General features: G+C 44.7%; 1 protein-coding gene across 1 annotated transcript in view; it reads right to left on the bottom strand.

Annotated features, from left to right (window-relative positions):
* Positions 1-859: 859 nt before the first annotated feature.
* The window catches only part of fbn2b (fibrillin 2b), a 72,357-nt gene continuing 50,698 nt past the window's right edge, over positions 860-22,518 (bottom strand). Inside the window, exons 22-65 of the mRNA XM_030050163.1 lie at positions 22,058-22,108; positions 21,701-21,826; positions 20,811-21,038; positions 20,593-20,718; positions 20,332-20,460; positions 19,994-20,119; positions 19,495-19,620; positions 19,200-19,322; positions 18,962-19,087; positions 18,584-18,709; positions 17,876-17,998; positions 17,561-17,683; positions 17,303-17,428; positions 17,019-17,141; positions 16,327-16,449; positions 15,690-15,851; positions 15,310-15,378; positions 14,941-15,066; positions 14,634-14,759; positions 14,332-14,481; positions 14,152-14,223; positions 13,869-13,994; positions 13,064-13,189; positions 12,602-12,727; positions 12,230-12,346; positions 11,728-11,856; positions 11,460-11,579; positions 11,120-11,245; positions 10,533-10,685; positions 10,331-10,396; positions 10,008-10,133; positions 9,327-9,446; positions 9,113-9,235; positions 8,830-8,961; positions 8,567-8,692; positions 7,856-8,062; positions 6,704-6,829; positions 6,090-6,212; positions 5,697-5,813; positions 5,208-5,336; positions 4,838-4,957; positions 3,899-4,130; positions 3,479-3,632; positions 860-3,149 (exon numbers count right to left, since the gene is read on the bottom strand). Coding sequence (XP_029906023.1) covers positions 2,772-3,149; positions 3,479-3,632; positions 3,899-4,130; positions 4,838-4,957; positions 5,208-5,336; positions 5,697-5,813; positions 6,090-6,212; positions 6,704-6,829; positions 7,856-8,062; positions 8,567-8,692; positions 8,830-8,961; positions 9,113-9,235; positions 9,327-9,446; positions 10,008-10,133; positions 10,331-10,396; positions 10,533-10,685; positions 11,120-11,245; positions 11,460-11,579; positions 11,728-11,856; positions 12,230-12,346; positions 12,602-12,727; positions 13,064-13,189; positions 13,869-13,994; positions 14,152-14,223; positions 14,332-14,481; positions 14,634-14,759; positions 14,941-15,066; positions 15,310-15,378; positions 15,690-15,851; positions 16,327-16,449; positions 17,019-17,141; positions 17,303-17,428; positions 17,561-17,683; positions 17,876-17,998; positions 18,584-18,709; positions 18,962-19,087; positions 19,200-19,322; positions 19,495-19,620; positions 19,994-20,119; positions 20,332-20,460; positions 20,593-20,718; positions 20,811-21,038; positions 21,701-21,826; positions 22,058-22,108 — 5,912 coding nt within the window. The 3' untranslated portion in view covers positions 860-2,771. The remainder of the gene's footprint in view (positions 3,150-3,478; positions 3,633-3,898; positions 4,131-4,837; positions 4,958-5,207; positions 5,337-5,696; positions 5,814-6,089; positions 6,213-6,703; positions 6,830-7,855; positions 8,063-8,566; positions 8,693-8,829; positions 8,962-9,112; positions 9,236-9,326; positions 9,447-10,007; positions 10,134-10,330; positions 10,397-10,532; positions 10,686-11,119; positions 11,246-11,459; positions 11,580-11,727; positions 11,857-12,229; positions 12,347-12,601; positions 12,728-13,063; positions 13,190-13,868; positions 13,995-14,151; positions 14,224-14,331; positions 14,482-14,633; positions 14,760-14,940; positions 15,067-15,309; positions 15,379-15,689; positions 15,852-16,326; positions 16,450-17,018; positions 17,142-17,302; positions 17,429-17,560; positions 17,684-17,875; positions 17,999-18,583; positions 18,710-18,961; positions 19,088-19,199; positions 19,323-19,494; positions 19,621-19,993; positions 20,120-20,331; positions 20,461-20,592; positions 20,719-20,810; positions 21,039-21,700; positions 21,827-22,057; positions 22,109-22,518) is intronic.

The following is a 22,518-nucleotide window of genomic DNA, read 5'->3' as shown; positions in this document are numbered from 1 at the left end:
AGACCAAGAAAAAAGGAGACTTCAGACACGAACCGTTTAAAAATATAACCCACAATACTTTTATTGCCATTTATGTCACTGGACAAAAGTTTACATTATTATGTGAATCACTCTAATTTTACAGATTGGCATTTGGTTTCATAAATCTTTGGTTTTGTCCTTGCACATAGAAGAATCATTCAGGATATTACAAGATGTTCCATGAAGGCTGATCAATTTATCCTCAGCTAGCAGACATGGCGTGACTGGGTGATTGTCATTTCAACGGTCAGTTGGACTCTGGTATCTACAGGTGTACGGCTTGTTGTCTTCACAATCACGAGAACATTTGAACAGCTAGAACTTCAGGCTCCTTGTTTTCTGCAATACAAAAAGCATTTGACAGTTTGATCAAAAGTCGACGGTGACGACAGCACGATTGTTTCAAGTTTGACATTGAAGCTGAGATACAGTATGCACACGCAACATTCTTCTCTTTAAAATGTGGCAAATAAAATAAAAGGAAGAGAAAAAAAAAAACAAATACAAACTGACATAAAAAAAGATACAAAGTATACAAAGGTTGCCAGGTTAGAAAAATGGTTATGTATTATAAATATTGCCTAGGCTGTGGGACAGTGCAGCAACCTTGGATGTTCAGAGAAAAAAGATTATAGTATAGCACCATAGATACTAGCATGTGAGATGGCATTGTCAAGTTTGCATTGATCCTTTTGGCATTGTAAAGACAGTGTCAGCTTCCCAGCTCTGAGATAATACACAATGGGAATGTTAATTATAATCCTATGTTCTGACATGCAATCCTCTATTTCAGTGGAATTCCAATGGAGCCAGGCTTAGAGACTAATTAGCGACTGGATTGGTGAACCGTGGTTTGACAGGACACCTTCAGTTATCAACAAAAAGGATGCTGCATTTCTATTTTTTTTTTTCTGAGCAAACCAAGTCACCAGCACTTTAAGGCCTTCAATTTTGGGTTGACAATAAGTATTTGGTTTGGCAGCCTTGACATTAAAAAAAAAAAATAACAACAACAACAAAACATAAAAAAACCATCTACATTTCACTTAAAAATATACAATTTAATTTTCAAGAAGCAAGTTTGATAATATTGGTTTTTCAGCATTGAGACAATACAAAAGACAGACACACACAACAATAAAACCTAGCAAAAATGTCACTTTTGCAATCCAGATTCAAGACTGCATTTTCTTTGTACAGCGTAAGAGATGGTATACTCTAGCACCTTTTTTTTTTCTCTTGGAGAAAAAAAAATCACGAGAAATGAAAGATGACCTGACGTACGTTTGGTTTGAGTGAGGTTTGGTGTTCACCTGTGCATGCCCTTGTGCTTGTGTGTCAAATAGCTAAACTCTAGCTTTAGTGACAGCTTAGGTAATGTTAAGATGTCATGTACCTTTGAGGTCGTTACTGTTTTCAGTCTCCAGTTGAGTCTCTCTCCGTGCGTGGGAGATGGTTCACCCATGTAAACGAGGCTGAACGCTCAGACTTTTAGCTCATGGTAAAGTCGTATAAAATCAGCTTATTCTCTTTGTCAAGTGTGTGGTAAAACTGCTGCACCATGAGGAGCTAAAAGGCTCTTAAATGAAGAACGTAATGATGAAGCTGGCTCCCAGGTCCAAAATCAGTGCACCTGAAGTCTGAATCTCTAAAGGATAAATACAAATCTGACCTGCTCTATCTTCTTTTAATTCTATGAGCCACTGACTGCTGTTCTTCTAGGACATGATGGATGCTGAGGGATAATAGCACCCTCTTTTGTTATAAAGCCAGCATCACAGCATAGTTTCCATTTGCCATCATGGGGTATACTTTAGTGAGAAGCACCGAGGTAACCAAAACATGACAGCACACACACACACACACGCAAACGCACTAATCCCTGCTTGTCATCGCCTGAGGGCATGACAAAAGTCAACAGAATCCAGCTTGTTATTTCTGATCTGAAGAGAACTGTTTGGTGTGAAGCTAAGCAGACCGCTGTGGACTAAAGAACCTGAAATGCTGTGTAAAATGTCGCAGTCCTTCGTGTGAACATTTTTCGAACAGTACAAATACATTAATTGGTACGCTACAATACTGAGTAGGGCGGACGTGACAAACCTTGTTCCCCAGTGTTGTGATTTCACCTAGATCGCAGAGAGGTGTGAGAGTGCTCGGACCGCAGGTGGCCTGCTGTAAGGCCAGACCCCTGATTTCCACTCAGCTAAAACAAGATTTGACACTGTTGCTCCTGTGCTGAAATTTTAAGACTACCACACATTGTTGCATCAAGACAGTTTTTGGCCACTCTCAGCACTTTATCAGTTTCGAATAAAAACCCTTTTGTGAGTAATTTGTTTTCTGGAAGTGCTTCATGGACCTGTTGGCCACCTGTCAGACGTTTTTTTTTTGTGTGTGTGTCTGGAAGGGGCTGTGGTCTGTACACTGGGCACCTCTCTGCCATCTCCTCCGCTGGCTCTCTCAGCGGAGCATGAGTGCTGGGTCGGGTGAGAGTGGACGGGCACAAGGGGAAGTGTAGGCAGGGTAACAAACATGAAACAACAGACAATAAAATAAACAGTAACAAAGTGGTGGTAGAGTTGGGCTGGTTGACTCAGTCTTTCATAGCCCTTGATTCCCCCTGGCTGGTGGGGATGGTCCTGCAGAAGGAGTGGGGAGGGGAGTTAGGGAATAAAAGGTCAGGGGTTCAGGGTTCAGGGTTCAGGGTTCAGGGTTCAGTCCAGGGCAGGAGTGTGAGCATGCTCAGCTCAGTGCAGGTGGATGTGGAGCTTGATGCGCAGGGCTTCTCCTATCTCTCCCAGTAGGTAGTCGCTGTCGTGCTGCTCCTCCAGCTGGTGTAGTTTTCGGGGCCCAAACAGAGGCAGGCTGGCGATTTCCAGCCGGTAAACGCCCGGTGGAGGCGGCCTCCTGCCGAGCCGCAGCACGCTCTTCCCGTCGCGACGCTCCAGCAGGCGGAAGTGCTCGTCAGCGTTGCCGTGGGTGATGACATAGCGTACGTGGTGCTCCAGGGGCTGCAGGGCGGGCAGGAGCTCCAGCAGAGGCTCCTTGTTGAGCACCGAGGCCAGGGAGAGGTTCATGGGGATGGAGGCCAGTGTGTCCATGCTGGCCATACTCACTGCTGGCTCCTGAGGAGGGACAGGTGGAGAGGAGGGGAGAGATGAGTCAACAGGAAAAACATTCAAAAATAGACCTTGACAGATTGATGGTTTTCCCTCATATTTACAGGACTGGAAACTGAAAGAAATAAAAAAGTGCTCTGTTGCTAAGGAGAACTGAAACTTCAGCTCACATACAGTAATTATAATAAAACTTTCACTGAGACAACCTTTTTATTTCAAATTCTGCAGAAACATTCTGATTTGACATTTAAGTGAAATTAAAGTGAATCACCCCTGACCACAAAACTGACAGGAACAGGGAAGAGCAGAAAGAAAGCATTATGTGAATACAATACCTGGTTCAGCTCATTAGCACCAGCATTGCGTCTGTGTCGTCCAGCCTTTCCTCCTCCGTTGATCTTACACTCATAGCAGGCCTCAGGAGACAGACTGTCATCCTGATCGCCCTCACCAAACTGGCCTGGGAACCCTGGGCCGGTTATACAGTGACTGGAGGGAGAAACAGACAGTGAGAGGGGTCATAATGTCTGCCAAATACAGTATGAGGGGACAGAATTAATTTTATTTTAAATTCACGGGCAATAGTCCGAGCAAAGGGAAACACAGTCAAAGTAAGGACATTCAAGTGGCTCATCAGCATTAGCCAAAAAGTTGTTTAGTGTGTCACTGTCATAAGGACTGTATCAGGCCTTTGTCCTTTTTTCACTCGAGCTGTGCCAGTTGCTGAAAGCCATAGTGTGTGTGTTGTGCCTCACCCCTGTCCAGCTCTATAGTAACCTCCAGGACAGCCACACAGGTAGCCTCCGTCTGTGTTGGAGCAGCCGTAGCTGCAGGGGTTGCTGCCCATGGCACACTCGTTCACATCCTGGCAGCCGCCAGCACTCTGCTCAAAGTCAAAGCCAGAGGGACACACACACTTGTAGCTGCCCAGTGTGTTGTAGCAGGACGCGGAGCCACACACTGCCGCTGCCTGGCACTCGTTCTCATCTGAAGAGCAGGGGGAGAGAGGAGAGAGAGGTTGAGCAGGAGAGGGGTGGTGGAGGGGTGGTGGAGGGGTGACTCAAGGTTAGTGACAGTCTGTATCAGTACTATCATGACAGATTGACAGACACATCCACATTATGGAAGAGTTGCAGTTTTGTACAGCTGGACAATAATTAATTATTAATGCTTATCATCCCTCAATGGAATCTTATCACAATTAGTTTTTAAGCATTTTGTGATGCCAATACAAATCAAAATTTTGCCATAAATAACCATTTTGGGAATATTATTACTGAGTTTCACAATAATTAATATTACCATTCAGTTTAGTGCATTGAATATTAATTTGATTACTTAAGATCTGATTTTGCATATGTTTACAGATGATTCTATTATTGATATCAAAATGAGCCAAAAAAGTTGATATGAATAAGCAGCCTCTTTAAAACTTTGCTGTAACCACCAAATGTGTTTGAATCCACCTCAGCCACATTTCTGTTACACTAACATTCCCACACATATCCTGCACTGCATATCGAATTATATCATGGTCTGAACACACTGCTGCATCCCCATAATAGAAACCAAAAGTCCTTTAAAATGACACATGAACTCAAAATGAATTTGCCAGCTTGTCTACACGAGCCTGATCCTTCATTTTTTATAACTTTCAGTGTGTGAAACGTGCAGTGTGAGTCAGTGTAACTCACCCACACACTGGTTCCACTGGTAGTGCTGGACGTAGCCCTGAGGGCAGCCACAGCGGAAGCCTCCCAGCATGTTCTGACAGCCGTGCTGACAGCGGTGGTTACTGCTGCACTCATCCACATCTGGGGAAAATGACATGAACAAATAGTGGCTGGTAAATTTCTTACACTGTAATGTTGGGAATGCAACTGTGCCCATAGTCCATTAAATATCTACAAAGTCTCACACAGAGAAATAACAAAGTTCTGGCATCCTGGCATTTCAACACATTCGTCTCTTGGAGCTGCCTGCTACAACTGCAGTCTTCCACTGCCTGTGTAGCCTTGAACCTTAAAGCTGTAACATCCCCGTGTTTTGGTTAGATCTGCTTACCCTCACACTCCAGGCCTGTGCTGTCCAGAGAGAAACCTTTAGAGCATTCACAGTTGAAGCTTCCAGGCGTGTTGATACAGGAGGCGCGGGACCCACACACAGAGTTCTGGGCTGTGCACTCGTTATTGTCTGCAGGGGACACAGATCATTCAGACTTTCATCCAACTATAACCTCTCTCTTTTCAAAACAGCAATATTTAGCCAGCTCACGGCTCATTTTAAAGCCAGAGAGAGCTACATTATTTTGTCCAAATCATTTCTTGCAAAATCTTGAGGAAGGTTTTATTTCACTAAGGGTGACATTGTGATTGCCCACCCCACCCAATTTTTGGGCCCAGGAACTGAAGGTACTGAAGATCTCCTGGCAGGTGCAAGCAGGTTTTTATGTCATTTGATTTATTTATTCATTTCCTTTTTCCAGCTCGCTCCAGATGACACTTGGCTGCGAGATACCACACTACTGATCTGCTCTTGTCCTCTGGTGCTCACCGATGCAGGCGGTCTGATGCTGGGTGAAGCCAGGCGGACATTTGCAGGTGAAGCCACCAATGGTGTTGACACAGAGGAACTGACAGTTATGCTGCTTGGTTGAACACTCATCCAGATCTAGGGAAACAGAAGAAAACACTTAGTACCATAAAGCGAAAGCACAGCAAAGCGTAGAACCAAAACTAATGGGTGTTTAAAGCAGCAGGATGACTTGGACAGATAACTAAAAAGACTATGAAATAACCTCATGAGTTTTATGGACCTACAAGAAACACAAGAAGAGTTCAGTTTGACAAATTGTTCCCAACATCAGAATTGCAGACAACAAGTCCCAGGGGCACAACTGACTCCCTGGCTGAGGCCCAGTTCTGCTTAGATCCAGAGTCCACCCACCTTTGCAGGTCTTTCCATCTGGCTGCAGGGTGTATCCTCTGGGGCAGGAGCAGAGGTAGCTGCCCTCGGTGTTTTTACACAGGAAGTTACAGGGTTTCGGAGACTGGGAGCACTCATCCATATCTGGAAAATGCAGACAGGGAAACAAAGAACCAGGCATGTAAGCAGGGATGCTGCAGGGAATGTTTGAGACAGGGTTTGACCAAAAATGGGATGTTTAAGGACTAAATTTTTATTTTTATGGACTGAAGCTGCTGATGGCTGGCATTTTGTGGCAGTATTCAGTATCTGTCAATGTGATCATTTTATGCCAAAACACTTTCAGTGATTCAGTGTTTCCACCATTTTATCGTTGGTGGAAAGCCACAGAAAAGCATTAAGGGACACTAAAATTATCCTCTGACAGCCACCATTGTGAAGAAGATGATGATGATGACAATATTACTGTTAAAACTACTATGAGGTATACTAAACACATCAAAGCGTACTTGTGGGGAATTTAATGTCATGACAGAATCAATTCAGGTTAAGGGCTTCCCATAGACAAGCAGTGTAGTATTTATGAGGATGTAATTGAACTGCATTAGGTAGAACAGAACTGAGATCAGTCATACCAACACAGGACGTTTCTGTGAAGTCCGTTTTGTAGCCGATGTTGCAGTGGCAGCGGAAAGATCCAATGGTGTTGATGCACTGGCCGTTCTTACACAGATCTGGCATCACGTGGCACTCGTTGATGTCTGGAAGCACAAAGACATTTTTAAAAAAACGATCTGGAGAAGACGGGCTCTCCCACTGCCAAACACATAATTCAGTGAAGAGCTCTTAGTCTCATTAAGCCCCTTTATGAGAGTCAATAACTTTAAAGTGATAAAAGTGCTCTCCTCCTCCACTCAACTCTGCTCCTCCGAGCACCACAGTGCATCCCGGCACTCCTGTATATAAATTCAGGGCTATTATAGCAGGTCCATTTGCGCTCTCAACTATAGACATTAAACTTATGATATGAGCAGTACCTAAAGGAGGAGGAATCCAGTCAAAAAAGATAGAGCCAAAAAAGCATGTGTAAAACGTCTGCACAGCTGCAAATCAACTGCAAATGGTTTATTAAGCTACTGATGGAGTCTGACGACGGCCAATGGGCCAGAACAAACATTTTTATTGTTTCTGTCCTGCACATTTATTTTATTTATTCATTTATTTTTTTTATGTCCTATTATTCACCATGAGAAAATCCAGTACCACAATTACACTACCCTTATAAAGGGGTTTATGAATGGTTTACAATTAGGTTATTAATTAGGTTGTAAAGACTTTATAAATAATTAATAAACAATTACACACAAGTTATAACAGTTTTCAATACATAAATCCTAGCTCACTATTTGGCAAGACCAAATAGAGTAAGCTAAGCAACTGGCAACATCTGAGATTTAACTGAATAGATGCAGCACAGCAGTAACTTGATCTTGCCAAATAATGAGCCTGCACTGTTGAAACTGTGTTATAATCTGTTTATAATTGTTTATTAATGATTTATGAACCTAATCATAAACCATTCATAACCCTGTATACGGGTAGTCTTATTGTAAAGTGCTACCGAAAACTCTACTGAGCCATGTTAGACTTACACTTTAAAGCGCAGCCCTCATCTCATTGTGACCACACTTCCTATGGAGATTTCATCATTCATTTTAATTAATTTTATAGTATAGATTACCTTATACTCCACACTATCAATTAAACAATATTACTGAGCTTCTAACCTCTGCCATCGGTGGTGTAGCCAGGTCCAACAGGGCACATCTTGGTGTACTGCACGGTGCCGGGCAGCGGGCAGAGCTCGCACTGCGGCCCCCAGCCTCGGCCGGTGTTACAGCAGCACTCAGACTTGGTGACACTGTTCCTGTTGGTGGACGACTGCTGGCACATCGTCTGGAGAACCTCCGTGTAGCAGAAGCCCTGTCGGTTGTCTGGAGGATGAAGGCAGGAGACGAGGAGGGTTTGGGGGGAGCGGACGGAGAGAAAGGAAGGAATAAATCAACATAAAAATGTAAATATGCACAGGAGATCCCAAGAGGAATACTGGTTCCGTGTGTTTGTACTCTTTATGTATTTTTTTTTATCTGTGTGTGTGTGTGAAAATATGTAGAAAACAAGGTAAGATAAAACTTTATTCATCCCTGTGGGGAAATTACATCGTTGCAGCTGCAAAAGCAATAGGATTCAGCCAGGAACAAAAGAATACAACGGAAGTATGAGCACAAAATATGTAATAAAAAGAGTTAAATTGGTAAAACAAAGCAATAAAATAGAGTATAAACCATATGCTACAAAATTAAGTAAACCAGTGAGTTATATAATTTTTCCAACCCATAAAGGACCATGTATTCCTGAAGTTAAAACAGGAATATCACCAAAACCAGAGTTACAAAGCTGTTGCTCAGTAGTGTGTTCTTCAGTAGCCGTGCTCTTACCGATACACTCAGTGCCAGTGGAACTTGGTTCGAAGCCGTCGTTGCACTCGCAGCGGTAGCTACCCACTGTATTAACACAGCGGCCGTTCTTGCAGATACCAGGCTTGGCACGACACTCGTTCAGGTCTGCCAGTAAACAGAGGGAAGGGAAGGACGGTGAAGAGAAGGATTCATGCAAGCAATCAGAAATCGGAACAGCAGTGTGTATTGTGTGAATACTGAGGGGAAACCTCTCCCCTTCTAGTTCAAACACTCGGACTCACCCATACATCCCTCCCCGTCCGGTCTGCGCTGCATTCCAGGGGGGCAGATACACATGAAGGTACCGATCAGGTTCTTACAGGTCATGCCCTTGGAGTCACAGTCATCCAGACCCTCCGAGCACTCATCCTGGTCTGGTGCGGGACATTGAGACATGGACAGTGAGTGAAATGAAAAGCCAGACTGAAGACAGAATGATCAGAATTAATTAATATGCTGGGACATAAGAGAAGAACGAGATGGCCAGGTAAAGGTGAGTCCTTCGCATCTGCCGTGTCCCCTCACCTCTGCACATGCGGTGGTCGTCCCGCAGCACGTAGCCAGAGGGGCACGTGCACTCGTAGGAACCAAAGGTGTTGACGCAACGGAAAGCACACAGCAGGGGGTTCTGGGAGCACTCATTGATGTCTGGAAGGAGGGGGGGTGGTCGTTTCAATATGAGGTGAATTCTAATTTAAAATGACTTATGCAAATGTGCGTTAGAGTGTGTATGACTAACCTTCACAGGTCATCATTGGTCCAGGCTCAAAGCCCTCCTGGCATGAACACTCGAATCCTCCCACCACGTTGGTGCAGGTTCCATTTCCACAGGGGTTTCCTATGGAGCACTCATCAGTGTCTGCAGAGGATGCAGAGACAGGAGACAGACAGTGATGTAGCTGAACCAGTCATCAGCTTTGTTAAGTGTTAGACCACAAATAAGGCAAGCAGCAATGGAGAAAAAGCTGAGTTCTAGTTCTAGGATAATAACATCCAAGCTGAAAGTGGTAATCTGTGTGATACTGTTGTTTGTTTAGAAAGATCTTTACAATCTGGCTTCTCTCTTTTTTTATTTTGAATGATTCAATTCTATTTGAGTGTAAAAAATTATTTGAGCCAACAATTTGATTCAACACTGATAGCCAAAAATTTGTAACCGTCATATAAATGTGCAATAATATAAGACCACCCTATTTTCTGAAAAGTAAAAGAAAAGATTCTATTCCTTCAGAAACAGACAAACAAACTGTGATGATTAAATCAGTGCAAAGCATTTTATATCAATTCAGGCCAAAGTCAGAGCCATTCATTCTATTGATTTGTCCAGCAGGTTGAGCAGCTGAACTGTTAGACTTTATGATCAATACTGATGCGATGAACAAACCATTACACCTCCATTAAACAGGAGAGGCCATCTCACCGATACAGTTGACTCCAGTGTAATCCAGGTTGTAGCCGAAGGGGCACTCGCAGCGGAACGAGCCGTCTGTGTTGATACAGATGCCGTTCTGGCAGATGCCCGGGCTGTCCAGACACTCATTCATATCTACAGAGAGACAGAGAAGCTTTTTTGCAAACAAGTCTACAGATCTCCACCAGGGGCATTGTTTATTTTAGATGAAGTTTGGAACAAAGACCACGTCTCAAACGCAGCCCAGTTACACACAAAAAGGATTGTCTCAGTTTTTGTCTCAGTTTTCACTGATCTGCATGAGCCAATCATCGTACTCCTCCACCGCTCACCTTCACGGGCATCACCCAGTCCAGGCAAGGCTCCATGGCCGTAGGGGCACAGACTGTCAAAAGCAGCTGGAACGAGACCAACAACATTTTGGCTAAGTTAATTTGCAATTTTCATTAGTGTGCGAACATATGTCTGAATTAAATTATAACTCAGTCAATGTGTGTGTGTGTGTGTGTGTGTGTGTGTGTGTGTTTCCCTCACCCTCGGTCTCTCGTGGGCACAGCTCACAGGGCAGTCCCCAGCCCTCTCCAGGCATCTTGCTGCAGCAGCACTTGGCCTTGGTGGTGTTGAAGGCTTTTGGGACGGAGCATTTCCCAGCCTCAAATTTGGTGAAACAGAAACTCTCTCTGGTGTCTGCATGAAGAAGCGTCAGAAAACAAAACACAAAATGAAACAATCTAACAAGGCAGTATCATATAACTAGCACCATGGTGCCACGGGTTTCCATGGTAACCTAATCAACACTGTTTAGACAGTCTATAAACTAATTATTACCCAGTAACAAAGTGTTATAAAATATCTGGTCCATTCAGCTATGTAATGATTCTAAACAATTTCTTAAAGGATTACAAATCAATTTATAGTATTTAACATTGTATAATGTGTGCAACAATAAACAAAAAGCCTCCTTGCAAATGAGAAAGCCAGACATGGACCCACAAAAGCAAATGCCGTTTTGTTTTTTAAACCCTGTTTCTCCACGTTGGAGAGAAACAGAACACACATCTCAATCATTCACACAGCAGCGTGTCGACGCTGTGGTTAACGGCTTGTGCAGGCTCTCTCACCGAAGCAGCGCCGTCCGTTGTCAGACAGCACAAAGCCGGGCTGGCAGATGCACTGGAAGCTGCCGGGGGTGTTGGTGCACGTGCCATACTGGCAGATGTTGGGCTCCACCTCACACTCGTTGATATCTGGGAAGGGAGGGGGGAGAGGAGAGGAATGTGAGGTGTGAGTGTGTGCTGCACCAGATGGCCGGGTCACTAATGTCTCCGACACCCTGATGTTCAAGTGTAGGTGTGTATCACGACTCTAGCTGTTTGAACAGGTGTGTTTGAGTTATGTAGGGAAAACACGTGTCCAGTGGGTGTATATCGCCGCATTTACATGTGTGTTTGTGTGTCGTACCTATACACTGGTCGTTTTGCACCTCGTACCCAGGAGGGCAAATGCATCGGAAAGACCCATCCAGGTTCTGACAAGTCCCCGGAGAACAAGTGCCGGGCAGACTCACACACTCGTTGACATCTAATGAAAAAAAGGGGCAAATGTGAAAGTCTGTGAGTGTGCGTTTGTCTGGAAGAAAGAACGACAGATGCAGCGGCAAAAATAGCAACAGAAACAGAAACGGCGCACCCTGCCAACGGCACCGCTGGATGTGTAATGACGGCCTTACCGACACAGTTCTTTCCATCTGGAGTATTCTCATAACCCTCCTGGCACAGACACTGGAAGGAGCCCAGGCCGTTAATACACTGTCCATTCCTGCACACTTGGCCTTGGAGGGCGCTGCATTCATCGATGTCTGTGTGGAAAACGCAACACATTCAAACACACCTTTGATTTTTGGGCGACAGTGCCAGCAACAGAAAATAAATTGAGACACACAGGCAGAAATTCAAGCATATTATTCCTGTTTTTCCTGGCATCAAGAGATTCTGAAAAATTGCCCCATTGTATCACTCCTATATACATTCTTACAAGGCGCAGACAAATAGCGCAAAAATGACTTTAAAGTTTATCTTGTGTCTGGCCAGATGCATCACTGGTTCAGGGTTTGGTTGGAAAGAATTTGCAGATGTCATTTTTGTTGACATAGAATGTAAACCTGTCATAACCTTTGATCTTTGCATCACAGCACTCACTGACGCCTGGATTTTATGATCGAGAATACATACCCATGCAGTCGTTGTTGTGTGTGAGCTCGAAACCGGGGAAGCAGAGGCAGTTGTAGGATCCCACTGTGTTTTTACAGGTGCCATTACCACATGGAGGCCTGTCACATTCATCAATGTCTAAAACACACACAGAGAACAACATTGACGGAGGGTTAAGCAGTGAAAATCAGACAGTCGCGTTGCATCTGGATTGTAAATGGCATAATCAGACACAGTTTGTGGTTGTGTACTTCATTCAAAAAGACACATAATCCTGGATTTAGTATCAGAAGACAAACAAAATGGCGATATAGCTAACTGTGTGCATTATGTGATTCATTCTGCGAGATGATATGAAACATGGTGTGTTTGGTGTCATGCTGTCCCTCTCACCCAGGCACATGGTCTGGTCAGCAGTAGCCTTGAAGCCATTGTGGCAGACACAGCGGTAGCTTCCCTGGGTGTCGACACATTCTCCATGGCTACACACGTTAGGAATCTCCTGGCACTCATTACGGTCTGGAGAGTGTGTGAGAGAGAGAGAGAGAGAGAGAGAGAAAGAGAGATGGAAAAGGATTAACATATTTTATAATATTTACAGTATTTAACATTAATCCCACTCTTTTAATAGTATTTAGTTAAAGTGTGATGTAAACTGATGCCCTTCAGCACTCTATATCATCCCAGTATGCTTTCCTGCTGGCCTGTAAAGGTAAACTCTAATAATTTAGCCTCCATAGGGTTTACCCGTGTCATATTTCCCATACATCACCAACACAATAATTCTATCTGTCCACCCCCTGTTGTTTTGAGATGGTAAAACCCAGCTAGGCCTGTCAGAGAGGCCGGACTCACCTACACAGGCCCCGCTGGGGGACAGCTTGAAGCCCGGCGAGCACTCGCAGCGGTAGCTGCCTGGAATGTTGATACAGTTGGCGTTGCGCTGGCACAGGTTGTCCCCGCTGTTACACTCATCAATATCTGAGCGGGAAGAAGAAAGAGAGAAACAATGGATATCAATCACAGAGTCTATAACTGTCTGCGCGGAGCAGGCCGTGAGGAAGCGTATGAAGTGGGCAGCAGGAGAGCAAACAGAGGCGCCATCTTGGCTTTGGTACAGTGCCGCCAGTCACTGGCTGCATCTGGGTGATTGAAGGCCCTGGCAGGCGACTGTGGGCTCCCATACAGAGCCAATATACTTGTCTTTACAAGGGGATAATTCATGTGGGAAAGGGCAGTATTAACTCCACTGAGTGGAGTGCTTGTAAAACTTCCTCCCTGCCAGAGAGAGAATGTGACTGGATTTATGAGCATGGGTGAATGTGAATGTGTGTGTACAGTATATGATTGTATTTATGTGTGTATATGCCTCTTTGTGTGCAAATTTGTGTGTGTGTGTGTGTGTGTGTGTGTGTGTGTGTGTACATTAGTATGGAAATTCTAAGTGTTTGCACTTGAGTGCCGTACATGGGAACAGAAAGTTTGGGAGAGAAATATGTGCATACAATGATTCAACATCTGGGTCAAGAGAGGAGATGAGAGAGCATGAAAGCATGAGTAATAGATTAAGAATTCTGTGTGTGTGTGTGTGTGTGTGTGTGTGTGAGAGAGAGAGAGAGAGAGAGAGAGAGAGAGAGTGACAGAGAAGTGTGAGGCGTACCTTCACAGATGAGCAGTATGTTGTTGTAGCTGAAACCCATGGGACATTCACAGCGGAAGCTTCCTATCTGGTTGATACACACTCCATTGGCACAGATACCAGGGATCTCCCTGCACTCATCAATATCTGCACAAAAAAAAAAAAAACACCACTCAGAGAATGATATAATGCAACCTGGAAAATACTGATCTTAAAGTGCAAATAGACAGACTGTGCATCAAAACAAAGTCATGTTTCACAGGTTAGCACACACTGAAGTATGGTCTCTGATTACAAAACTTACCGATTGGTTTGCCTGTGTGGATGTCAATGATGAAGCCGGGAGCCTGGTTCCCACAAAGCAACTGGTACTCCGCTGGCACAGGAAGGAAAGGAGAGAGAGATGAGTGTGTTGCAGAATGTACTGCATGCATTTGGGTTTCAGTGTAAACTGATGCTGGAAGTGTTTGGTGGTGGCACTCACAGGTAGCAGGTGTGGGACAGGCCTCGCAGGGCTTGTTCCAGGCTTTGCCCACATTGTAGGCACAGCAGCACATCTTCTTAGTCATGTTGAAGGACAACTCATTCTCACATGTGTCATTGAAGTTGCGGTAACACACACTCTTTCTCATGTCTGCATTACAAAGCAAACAACACAGTCAGTCTACATTCAGGTGATGACATTAGCGTGCCTCTGAGAAATGCTGTTTTGGCCTTTATCCTAAGAAACGTGCTGACAGCATCCTTAAAAAGCCTGATTTTATGATCAGTGTCTCTCACACTCACCCATGCAGTTGTTTCCTCCGTTGACCTGCATGTACTCAGGGGGACACACACAGGTGTAGTTGCCCAGGGTGTTGTAGCAGGTACCAGGCCCACAGATGCCAATGTGTGTTGTGCACTCATCAATATCTGTACAGAAAAAGAGAAGACATAAGAGATGATGGCAGATGCTAAACAAAAGGAGGGCACCGAGGGTTTCTCTGCTTTATAATGTCACATGACCCAAAGATAGAGAGCACATTTTGGAGTTGATAAAAACTAAAAAGCATACATTGAAGTCATGCTGCAAAGTTTCTCTCTCAGTCCTTACCCTCACAGATGCGAGTCTCCTCGTTGAGATAGTAGCCTGCTGGGCACTCACACTGGAAGCTGCCAAAGGTGTTGACACAGTTTCCACCCTGGCACAGGCCTGGCAGCTCCTGGCACTCATCAATATCTGGAGCAAACAAGAGAGGATCATTCAGATCGACAAGCCCATAATTAGGCTGATTTGATAGCTTATTGTATGACTTATGTATTGCCTTAATCATGATACACAGTAAAGATAAAACTACTACTACTACTACTACTACTACCACTACTACTTTCAAACTGTTAATTCTGCATAAATCTGTAGTTGCAGTTGCCATTGTTCATTCAATGATAGAAGAACTGGAAAATAAAGAGACTGGTCACTAACCTTCCAGGATGACAGTGATGGGGTTGGGTCTGAATCCCTCTCCTCCAGGACAAAGAGTCTTATATTCAGCTACAGACATCACAAGTAGAAAAGATGAGATGAGACATTTCATGGTTGGTACACAACAAAATTATGTTTGGTGATCAGCAGCAATGAACAAGATAAAACAAAAATCAGATAAAAAAACAAGTTAAAACCTAAGAAAAAATGGGCTAACAGCAAAAGAACAAGGGTAAACAACAATGAACACACAACATGTATATATGAATATGAATATGACTTTCAGTGAGGCTAGAAAAGGCTTTTATTTTGTTATGAGGGATAACTGTGTCTCTATTGTACTGTACAGAACGACTAATATTACAGAATGCAGCACATACTGGAGTTGGGGGCAGGGCAGAGTTCACAGGGGTTTCCCCAGGCCCCTCCCAGGGAGCAGCAGCAGGACGCTCTGGTCACGCCCACTCCGATCTCCGCGCTGCACGAGATTCCTCCGTCACCGCGAGCCAGCGTGTCCAGGAAACAGTTGCCAACGCGAGTATCTGAGATACATAAATGCATATTCATCAGTGCATGGAGGTTTACATTTTTGTCTGACAGGATTTTGTGTGTTTGCGAGTTAACAAAATGACCAGCGGTTAAATGGGAAAGTTATCAAAATTTCGAACTTTGAAAGGTTGGGACTAGGTCAGATTTTGAAAAAAAAACTTTAATTTATGGTTGAAATGTTAAACTCTGGAATTCCTACACCGCCCAATTACACTGACTTACCTAAAAAGTGCACTATAATTAAAGACCAGAATTTGAAAGTCAAATGTAATATCCCAGACACCACTAGTGTGGCTGGGCAGATGATGCATCTTGTGACTGACTGGCCCAAGGTTTGCCTGCATCGCTCATGGAGGACAACATGTTTACTTGTTGATGTTTCTTTGTTAATTAAAAACCTGTTCTGCTTATTTGGCTCATCTCCGCTTTGCCATAAATCTAAACTGGGCAGCTCACGGCGCCACTCACCCACGCAGCCCACTCCAGTGGGGTTGAGCTCAAAGTCAGGGGGGCAGTTGCACATGTAGTTCCCCGGGGTGTTTACACACAGGCCGTTGATGCAGTTCACCGGGTCTGCGCACTCGTTGATGTCTGCAACACGCAATGACGCACACAAGCTCAAACATAATACGCAAAGACATACTCCGAACTATGTGAGGCCATTAGTTGATAGGCTGTTGCGACAGGAGAAAGAGGAGATACTTTTTCAACTATCCATTATTCACACAAGTGACTCTTGTTTATGCCACAAACTAGCTGAGGGTGCACATTTGAAGGTGAGCTGCAGAGAGATTGAGAAATGAAGGGGATAAACGGATGGCTAAAGTAGATACATAATGGTTGCCAAACTGCAGCATGAATATATGATAGTTGGCAAAGTGTCAATTACAGCCCAAATAAAACATAAATATGAATGACACGGTCTCACTCAAGGAAGTAACTATGAAGTTAATATAAATCCACAGCTGACTCAGTAGATGAAACTGTTTGTCACTTAAATGCCTGCTTATTTAGTCATTTTTTATCTAAATTGAAGGTAAATACTAGAATTTCGCATGGGAATGTGATGTATGACTGCATGAACAGTCAATGAAACAGCGTCAAGCCCCCTCTAGTGTGTAATATTTCCACGGCTCTGGCTGCAGAAGTGGCGTCCTGACCTGTGCAGTTTCCTCCGCTGCGGTCCAGTTCGTAACCGTCGTCACACACACAGCGGAACATGCCCGGGAGGTTCTGGCACGTTCCAAACACACAGATGTTCTGGAAATTACACTCATCAATGTCTGTGGCAGAGGGGAAAGAGGGGGAAATGTTAAGCAGCTGAGAAGAGAGACATGGTGGAGCCAAAAAGTACATAAGGACAAAAAAAACAAAGTGGATTTTCACATTGCATATACAGTATCTTCTCAGCTTAGACTAATATAATGCTTTGCTCATCTCTTACCTTGACAGGCCTTGCTGTCCTCTGTGGGAGTGAAGCCCATCTCACACTCGCACCGGTAGCCACCTGGAGCATTCAGACACTGGCCGTTCTCACACAGGTTCACGTTGTCCGCACACTCATCCATATCTGAAACGGAGTGGACGAGTGGATTGCAAGTGAGTGCATATATATTCTGTATATAAGAGCTAGTATTCTTCAGCGTTACAGTCGTTATGCAGTTGTATGAGCACTGCTCTGTCAGTGTGTGAGCTGTCTTACCTGAGCAGGAGAAGCCATCTCCGTTGAATCCCTCCTTGCATGTGCAGCGGTAGGACCCTGGTGTGTTGACACAGTCTGCGTTGGGGTTGCAGTTATGGTCCTCTGCAGAGCACTCGTCCTGGTCTACAGACGGAGACACAAAAAGTATAAGAAAACATCCCAACTCAGTCAAAAACAGTCAAATAATAATGGTCACAAGAGACATTTCTGGACATTTATTTTACCAGTGAAACTGGTCTCACAGTATTAAACAATCTGCTCTGCATGCTAAAGCATTTTAATTTTGCATGCGTGGTAATGTGGAGATGTACTCACCCACGCACTTGATGCCGTCTCCAATCCAGCCGTCTCGGCAGCGACATTTAAAGCTTCCGGGAACATTGACACAGGCGGCGTGCATGTCGCAGTTATGAGCCCCAATCTCACATTCATCAACATCTGGAACGATATGGATCAATTAGCCAATTAATTAACAGAGAGTACTGCAGACTTTTGCACGAATGATTTCTGTTTGCAAGACACAAAAAGTTAAAAGTCTGATTATGGTCCCAATATTAATAATAGGGTAGCCCTGCCAAGAGCTCCAAATGATGGTATTGGCTTTTATTCTCCGTCTGACTGACAGAGCTTGCTGAAAGAAATGACAGTTCTCTAAGTGAGAGGTTTTTATTTCACTGTTTGTTGTGACATGCTCCTTTATTTATGACATGCAATGAGCTGTGAATGTTTTGAAAAGCCCTTTTCCATCTACACTTGAACTGTTATTCTTGATAGTCATTTTTAAACTGCCGTGAACTAGCTATCCTTGCCAAGAGTTTTTAATTCTGTTTGTAAAGAGGCCAGTGGCTGAGTCTCCAGATACAATATGCCATAAATAAATAATCAGGTCCAAAACTCCAGAGCAGGGGCTCTACTGTATGCATGGATGAACCTTCTCTCTCAACAGCTGGCACAGATACGGACACGCAGACCCAGACCTCTCAGCAATATCTCAGCCCCCGCTGTGTCAGTGTGTCTGCGTACCTGTGCAGCCCGTGGAGCCCTTCTTGACAAAGTATCCCAGCTGACAGTGGCAGATGAAGGAGCCTTTGGTGTTCTCGCAGTCGCCGTGGAGACAGATGTTTGGGTTCAAGTCACACTCGTTCACATCTGGGCAGACAGAGACGGGGAGACGCAGACAATATGTGAACGTTTCGGCCTTAGAGAGCAGAGTGACAGAGAATGAGAGTGACAGAGGGAGCTCCGCCGACACCCAGACGGACGGAGGAACAGATTCACACAGAGACACCGGATGAATATATGGATGAAGCCGAGGAAGAAACAAAAGAGACAGAGGAAGGCAGGAGAGAAGAAGACACACTGAGTCCCATAACGATGCAATCAAACCATAAGTTCTCTCACCAATGCAAGTCCTCATGTCCATGGAAGCCATGAAGCCATCGTAGCACAGGCAGCGGTATTCCCCTGGGATGTTGGTGCACTGCCCTCCATCACAGATGTCCGGGCTCTCCTCACACTCATCGATATCTAAACGATTAAATGTGGACAAATTGTTTAAATGAGGAATAGAATTTGCAAGCAGAGAGCTGAATGAAATATACAAACATGCACGGCAGCGATATATCCTGCGTGTCCTTACCTGCGCAGGTCCTGAGGTCAGGCATGAGAGCGTAGCCCTCACTGCAGCTGCACTCGTAGCTGCCCTCCGAGTTGGTGCAGTGGGTGTCACAGCCTCCGTTCATAATGGTGCACTCATCGATATCTGCAAAGGGAAATTCCAGCAAAGTCGTGAGGACTCTTATAATGGCAAAAATGAGCAAAGCAAATAAGTAATCATCACATAAGCATAAAAAAACCATCTGTCCAGTGTTTCGCAGGCACTTCAAATCCCTATTTCAGTTTCATGTTTTTATACATTTTCACGTCCCACTCACCGACGCAGCCCAGTCGGTCGGGTGTGGCCTGGTAGCCCGTGTCACAGGAGCACTGGTAGGTTCCCACCACGTTGACACACTGGCCGTTCTTACACAAGTTATCGCTCAGCTGGCACTCGTTCACATCTGGGAGGAGGCAGAGAGAATCAGAGGCTCGATTCGGGAGCTATGTTTTGTCTAGATGTTTATGCAAAATATACATTGCGCGTCAGGGTAATGAAGACTAATATTCATGGTTGGGGAAAGGTTTATAAACATTTATCTCAAGACTTCCACATTTTCTTTCTAAATCTTGAGCCGCTCCAAAGAGCTTTTTTTTTTTCTAATCAGCTCCTTATAAGGCAAAAGATGTAACACCAGCATGTAGCTTTCCAAGACCCTGTTGATGCAACTAGTATAGCTTTTAAAATAGATTCCAGATGAGCAGAGGATGATGTATAACATCCAGTGTGAGTGTATTTGTGTGTGTGTGTGTGTGTGCCTGTGATGTATGGCCCACCTTCGCAGACAGATCCATCGCTGCTGAGCGAGTGTCCAGGGGGACATTCACACTCATAACTCCCCTCTGTGTTCAGGCAGGTTCCTCCGCGACACAACAGGGGGTTCCTCTCGCACTCATCGATGTCTGTCAGCAGAGAGGAAGGGAGGAAAGAGACAAAGGAGGAGGAAAAGGTGCGTGATGGTTCAAGGGTGCAAGGTGGAAATAGGAGATGAGACAGGAGAAAAGGGGGGGAAGAGGTGAGAGGCCATTAAGATAGCGTCGTTTGGGTCTGTGCTTGTGTATGTGCGAGTGGAAGACTCTGTGTGTGTGTGTGTGTGTGTGTGTTTCCAGCTTACCCATGCAGTTCTTCATCATCATGAAGCCACTCTCGTAGCCCTCAAAGCACTCACACTCGAAGCTGCCAGGCGTGTTGACACAAGTACCGTGACCACACAGGTCGGGGGAAATACGGCACTCGTCAATGTCTGTAACACAAACAGAGAACGTTTCATAACACAGCTCATAAGGACTATTTCTATAAGCGCATGGGAAATTAAACACAGCATCAGTTCAATTCAAATCAATGTCACTCTCTCTCTCTCTCTCTCCTCCCGTACCTGTGCAGTTCCTCTCTTCGGCGGTCAGGGCGAAACCACTGCTGCAGCGACACTTGAAGCTGCCGATGGTGTTCCGGCACGTTCCATGTGTGCACAGACCCTGGAACACCTTACACTCATTCACATCTGGGGAGACCGAAACGCAGTGTTAACACTGAAAATGCACCAAGTTCACGGGTGTAATCTGTTTCCTCACAACCTTCGGGCCCCGCTCTCACCTTTGTAGAAAGGCCTGCCGGTCAGAATGTCTCCCCTGTTGGCGAAGCCGGGCCCTCGGGGGCAGATGGCCCGGTACTCCGGCGTGTCCGGTTTGGGACACTCCTCACAGTCGATGCCCCAGGCGGCGCCCACCGAGCAGCAGCACATGTCCACGCGGTATCGGCCCGGCAAGGGCTGGCCACACTCATCCTCGTGCCACTTCATGTAGCACTGCTCGCTGCGGATGTCTAGGCATGGAGACGTCATGAAGGTTAAGTTATGAAAGATTGGAGAAACACACACACACACACACACACACGATCTGATGATGAAGCTAGTGAGCTAGAGAGTCCTTTAAGTAGCACTACATCACAATATCCAGTGTTCAGTGCGCAGCTGCACATTTCTCCACTGGAAGTTGATGTTTCATTAGCTGATAAGAGCTCTTGAAAGGGTTAGACCGATTTATTGGTTTATTGATACATCAGACCAATATCTGCCTTTTTTTGAATATCAGATATCAGCATGCCGATGTCTTTCCTCTTCATTATGAAAGAGGTTATTCTCCAGCCATTTTAAAAAAGTAATTTTTAGTATGTTTGACTGTATCTCTCTCATCTTTTCATTTTTCATTTGCATTGCTCTCTTTGTTCATTGTTTATTTAGAACATTTCATTAAAAGGAACTTACTCTAATAATAGCCTTCTTGTTTATTTGCCTGCATAGCAATTGTCAAATTTAAAGATATTGAATATCAGCGCAAAATATCATCTATTGGTAGCTTTGTTGCTGCCGATAGTCAAAAGAAAGGTTTAAAAAGTTTTAAAAATGTCAGATTGGTCTTAAAAAAGCCATACAAGTTGAACCCCAGTTGATACAGTTTTTTTTTTTGTTGTTGTTGTCCTCTTACCCACACACGTGCGCCCACTGCCGTCCAAGGTGAGACCTTCAGCACACTCGCAGCGGAAGGAGCCCTGGGTGTTCACACACCGGCCGTTTGTACACACTCCAGGGAAAACCTCACACTCGTTAATGTCTGCAGGGAGGAGAGCATAACGACAACCGCGGTGTCAAGGTGAACCTCAACACACACACACACACACACCGTACATGCAAACACACACACCTGTGCACTGAACTGAAATCCTCATGTTAAAAGGACGTAAAGGACAAAAAGGACATGAGTGCAGGGTGAAGGCAAAAACCCACAGGTCTGCCACAGCTGACTGCACAGCTCAGATGCTGTGACGTCGTCGGGTTGTCTCACCTTCACAGTTGACTCCCTTCATACGAGCAAACCCTCGAGAGCAGGCGGTGTCTGAGGAGAGACGAAGAGAAGCAGGGATCTGATAAAAAAACACTGTGTGCACGAAATAAATGTATTCTTACGCACTGGTGATTGACAAATACAGTGGTTGGGAAATACATGGAGCAGACACTGGCCCATCATTTTGTCCATGATGCGATGGTGACTCCTTCCAATGAAATCTGACGCATCCTTTTAAACATTTGCTGTAAATTATTTCTTCATTTAAAAGCTGCAACGTATCCCAGGGTCATTACTCTTCTGAGGGCAGCACTGAATCCTTGTGTTTTTTTTTTAATTGTTAAATTTTCATATCTGATAATATGTGTATTGAAGCTTTCTAGCAGACCACACCTCTTTTGGCATTCCTATAAATACCAAACTAACCCTCTCCTACTCTTCCTCTCTCATATCCAAGTTCA

This window comes from Myripristis murdjan, chromosome 4 (genome assembly GCF_902150065.1).
Source record: "Myripristis murdjan chromosome 4, fMyrMur1.1, whole genome shotgun sequence".
NCBI lineage: Eukaryota > Metazoa > Chordata > Actinopteri > Holocentriformes > Holocentridae > Myripristis > Myripristis murdjan.
The sequence above is the reverse complement of the archived record's forward strand: the minus strand, read 5'-3'. Positions and strand labels throughout refer to the sequence as shown.